The 5,167-nt window shown below is 38.1% G+C and overlaps 1 protein-coding gene across 1 annotated transcript; it reads left to right on the top strand.

Moving 5' to 3' along the window:
* Positions 1 to 1,536: 1,536 nt before the first annotated feature.
* LOC127790642 (NAC domain-containing protein 17-like) lies at positions 1,537 to 4,939 on the top strand. The gene is made up of 3 exons (XM_052320227.1): positions 1,537 to 1,948; positions 2,713 to 4,002; positions 4,319 to 4,939. The coding sequence occupies exons 1-3, from the start codon at positions 1,762 to 1,764 to the stop codon at positions 4,702 to 4,704; spliced, it is 1,863 nt and encodes a 620-aa protein (XP_052176187.1). The 5' UTR covers positions 1,537 to 1,761; the 3' UTR covers positions 4,705 to 4,939.
* Positions 4,940 to 5,167: the final 228 nt, after the last annotated feature.

Genomic DNA, 5,167 nt, shown 5'->3' with positions numbered 1-5,167 from the left:
TTTAATTCAAGGCAAGACAGTAATTTCAAGATGAAAATATTTTTATCATTTGATATCTTTAGTCATCTCATGCGTCAATCAGTTCAAACAAAGTAAAATAATTCATGAATAAAATAAAATAGAAAAAGAATGTAAAGAGAATATATTGATTACAACCAATAGTGTACTGCCATTTAAGTGTCATGATTGTCACTATTTATTTTCATAATTATTTTTTTTGCTTTGGAAATGTGCAGCTTTAATATGTTGGGCAGTAGTTTTAGGCGAGAGTTTTAAACGAGTGAAGAGTTAGAATTTTTATAAGGTTAAAATTATTTTTTTTATTTTATTTAATATAATTAAAATATTATAAAATAATATAAAATAAGCACTAAATATCTTTCTATTCGAATAAATTCTATTCAAATAGATTTATCGTATTAAAAAATATAACAAGAGGTCAAGTCTTACTTTTAAAGGTTGAATAAGTTATAAAAAAGTTCAAGTTCAAAGACAGCCACCACACCTATTTAACTTTGAACAGAGTGCTAGGAATTAGTTATAACCATAGTCAATAAATATATAATATATTAATATCTAATTGTTAAAAAATATTAGCTAAATTCATATTTTTATTCTTGTATTTTTTTTTATGATTATTCAAACTTTTTGTTATTTTAGTTACATTTTTGAACCTACATTTTTTAGTTAATTTAACCAGTTTACTTTGATTTTTTTTATGTGACAATTTAAACTTTTTATTATTTCAATTATACTCATATATTTGTATTTTTTGAATCAATTTAACTCATATATTTTAATATGTAAAAAAGAAAAAATAAATTGAGATGTGTCAATTTAATCATATTTTTTACACTTTAAAGTATATGAGTTAAAATAATTCAAAAATACAAGTAATAATTGAAATAACAAAAAAATTAAGTTATTATATTAAAAAATTAAAATATAAGAGTTAAATTATCTTAAAAATGCGAATATTGAGGTGTTATTGGAATAAGGTAAAATTCAGATAATCACACAAAAAACACATATAGAAACAAAAATATGAATTTGTTTCAGGGACATAACCCAGCAATTAAGGATGATCTTGAGAATGAAAAAGACATTTTACCCTCACGTCAGTGGGTGTACCAAAGATCGAAAGTAGTTACTAAATTTCTTGATTTATATTTTTTACTAATATTGTGGGCCTAACAGTGGAGGATGGTTCAGTACTCAAAAAGATAAGGATGCTACCGGACTGTGAGAGGGCAATTAGCATCTTTCCTCTAATGTGGAAGTCAAAGCAACAACTGTATCAAAGGCCGAAGATTCCATCTTCCCAAACACGCCATATTATGACCCCGCACTTAAAAGCACCGGTTGGGTGGATCAGGTATATCGTATAACCCTGCACTGACCATAGACTAAACCAATAAAAAACTAGTATTTGCTTTGACATTTTGGCGACCTCACGAAAATACTGCCCCAGCGGATCCCGGCTCCCCTTCCGACTAAACCCAATCACTAGGAAGCTTCACGTCCGCTTCCAATCACTTCACTCTCTCGCCCTCATCCTTTTACTTATATTCACTCTTTGACCCACTCCCCATTCCCAAACCCTAGTCTTCGTCTCACGTTCTCTCTCTTGATCGGTCGATCGATTGAATCGATCGGTTTCCAATCGCTGTAATTCACGGTTCCGATTCTGATTTTGATTCCGATTCCGATTTTGATTGCCGGAATTGGCTTTGATTGTTAGGTTGAGTTGTATTTGGATCGATGACGGTTTCGCGCGATTCGTCGTGTTTCGATGTCTCGGGGTGTTGGCCGCCGGGGTTCAGGTTCCATCCGACGGACGAGGAACTGGTGCTGTACTATCTCAAGAGGAAGATCTGCCGTCGCCGCCTGAAGCTCGACATCATCAGCGAGGTCGACGTCTACAAATGGGACCCCGAGGAGTTGCCTGGTACCAATCCATGCCTTTTTGCTTCGCAAGTTTGAATAGATTGTAATCTAATTGAAGTGAACGCATATTTGTGTAGGCTTGTTGATCTGCAGCATCTCTGTGCTCGTTAACTTTGCTCTTGTAGCTTGTTTGATTGTTTCCGTTGGTGTTTTTTTTTTTTTTTATTATATTGCATGTTCATTGATAGGTTTTGGTGGGTTGAGTTTTGGATTGGTCAGTCAGTGTTGTGTTTGATTGGTGTTATCTGTTTAGTCGGGGGATTTGATTTCTTTTGGGATTGAAATATTGTCTACTTGTTCGTGGATTTGTCGCTTGCGTTTTGCGTTTTGTTTTGGTTGTTTAGTGCCGGTGATTATTATATTTGCGTACACTTTATTATATATGTGGCTTGCTGTAGCGTGTGCTGAAGCATCCGGCAGCAACTTCTTTGCAGTGGCGTTAATTAGAGGAAAGAAAATCACAATATATGGGTACATATTCCATTAAATTGAGCTATTGTTTGGTTAGTCAATCTGGTTTATGGGAACAATGTCTAGGATTAATGATTTTTGAAGTATATATAGATGCAATGTTTTGCAATTTGTTTATTCTGCAATGTCAATCAGGTTTATGGCTTGTCTATTTTGCAATTTGTTTAAGATTCTAAATCTGTACCTTTTTCTGTAGGGTTAGGCAGGAACTATCTGTTTGATTGAAAAAATTAAGTTTCAGCCAATATTCTGGGTAATTTATTAACATTTTTTTTTTCAAAATTTTTCCTGCAGGGCAATCCAAATTGAAAACTGGTGACAGGCAATGGTTCTTTTTTAGCCCAAGAGACAGGAAGTATCCAAATGGCGCAAGGTCAAATAGGGCAACCAGGCGTGGGTATTGGAAAGCCACTGGGAAAGACCGCACCATAAAATGTAATTCCCGTTTGGTTGGTGTGAAGAAAACTCTTGTTTTCTACAAAGGCCGTGCCCCTTCAGGCGAACGCACAGATTGGGTGATGCATGAGTATACTCTGGATGAAGAAGAGCTTGGGAGATGCCCAACTGCTCAGGATTATTATGCTCTGTATAAGGTCTTCAAAAAGAGTGGACCTGGTCCCAAAAATGGTGAGCAATATGGAGCCCCTTTTAGAGAAGAAGAATGGCTGGATGATGAGAACACGTGTGATAATACTCCTTCTGTCCAGGAGAATCCTGACAAGCTGGTTACTGATATGCCTTTTGTTGATAACACCAAAGCCAACAGTCCAGAACAGCCCCAATTTGATGACCTGGAGGAGTTTATTAAGCAACTTGCAGAAGGTCATTTACATGGACTGCCTCCCACCTTAGATTATGGTTATTCACTGCAGGACATTGTTGGCGATGAAGATGGCCAAAGTACCTTGGTGGATCACTCCTTGAAGGAAGCCAATTTACACGGAAGGAACATTGTAAACAACCAAAGCGGTCAGCAAAATGATTTATGGGCTAGTTTTGATCCCTCTCTGTCAGAAAACTCTCAGGTCCAACGGTACGAGACTTCTGAGGTCACTTCTGCTCCGAGCTTTTATAGACAGGAACCTCAGAAAGTAGAGGAGGACTTCTTAGAAGATTTTCTTGAAATGGATGATCTCAGTGGCCCAGAACCTACAGTTCAAAACGTTCATAAACCTGTTGAGAATCCACAACCTGAGGATGTTGATGGTTTAACTGAACTAGATCTGGATCTAGATATAATCCAGGATGCAGCCATGTTTATCCGGGACATGGGTCCTGTTCCAGAACTAGTTTCTCACTCATACTTAAACAATAGTGGGAGTGAAATGGTAACCCTTGTTCCTAATTCATGTCTAAACAATCCTGAGAATGAAGTAGTGAACCCGCTTCCACACTCACATTGGAATGCTATTGAGCACCATGTTGCGCATGTATACTATAACCATCTTGAGAGTGACCGGGTTAACCAGGTGGATTACCGGGTGCAGCCTGATGCTGGTGGTGATAGTCAGTTGTGGATGTATAAGAGCAACAGCAGTGCTGTTACTCCTGCAGAATCCGGGACCATTCCTCCACCAATTTCAGGTATACACCTTCCTGAAACTGTTGGTGGCTACATTTATTATTCCTGGTGACCACTGAGGCTATGATCCTATATGTGTGTGTGTGTGTGTGTGTGTGTATACATGTGCTGTTTTGTACAATATGCTTTCTATGTTGGCTAACATTCTCAGAGCTCTTGATCAGATGGATGATTTTGCTAGACATTGTCATCATCTACATGGCGAGAACTCTTGTGCCCCAGTGGGAAAGGGGGAGTTTAAGCCAAGCTTCAAGAGCTCTTTTGCTAACATGGTGGAATGTGCTCTTTCCTAATATTAGCGGTTTTTGGTCATTTTAGGTGTGGTATTTGACGCTAGTTCTCAAACTCAAACTCAAACTCAAACTCAAAATCCAAGTGGCCAAGAGAATGGCCGTGTCTACTCGTGGTTTTCTTCTACCCTATGGGACTTCGTGGAATCTATACCAACAACGCCGGCATCAGCCTCAGAGGGCACTGCCCTGATGAATCGGGCTTTGGGACGGATGTCTAGCTTTGGCAGGATGAGAATGAGTGCTGGCGACACCCGAACCACTTCCGGGAGCCCTGCATCTGCCCCTAGAAGGTTCAGCAGTAGTAAGTATGATAGGAGATTCGTGTTGTTATCAGTTTTTGTATTGTTGTGTTCTATCTTGTGGGTATTGACAGGAACATCTGTCAAAGTCCTGAGACACATAGCATCATGACTATCTATATCTATGTATACACTATAGTAAGTTCGTTCTTGTGCCGTTTTGATTCCCCGCTGCGTGAAACTACAATGCAATTTTATGCAACCAAAGCGCAGTCTAGCCTTTCGTCGACTGTGTATATGAAACGGCGGAAATCCTATTCGGACACTCTCGAAGAGTGATACTTTATGTGACATTCATACACTAATATAAGAGTGTTCCATGTGCTAAGTAGCATTTTTCATGAGAAGGTAAGTTCTCGTGTTCCTGTCTGGACTGTTTATATATTATATAACTGGATATGGTGTATCTGGTTCGAATTTAAATACGGATCAGGGTTTGTGAATCTGGATCAAATCGGGATCCTTCTGCTGATTGGCAATTTGGATTGCCCTAGCCCGTCCATTCAATGTGGCTGTTATATTATGTGATCATAGTAACGATCATTCAATGCAACTGTCTTATCGTGTGATGTGAT

Source organism: Diospyros lotus, chromosome 14 (assembly GCF_014633365.1).
Source record: "Diospyros lotus cultivar Yz01 chromosome 14, ASM1463336v1, whole genome shotgun sequence".
Lineage (NCBI taxonomy): Eukaryota > Viridiplantae > Streptophyta > Magnoliopsida > Ericales > Ebenaceae > Diospyros > Diospyros lotus.
Note: the sequence above shows the minus strand (reverse complement) of the source record. Positions and strands in the feature narration are given on the sequence as shown.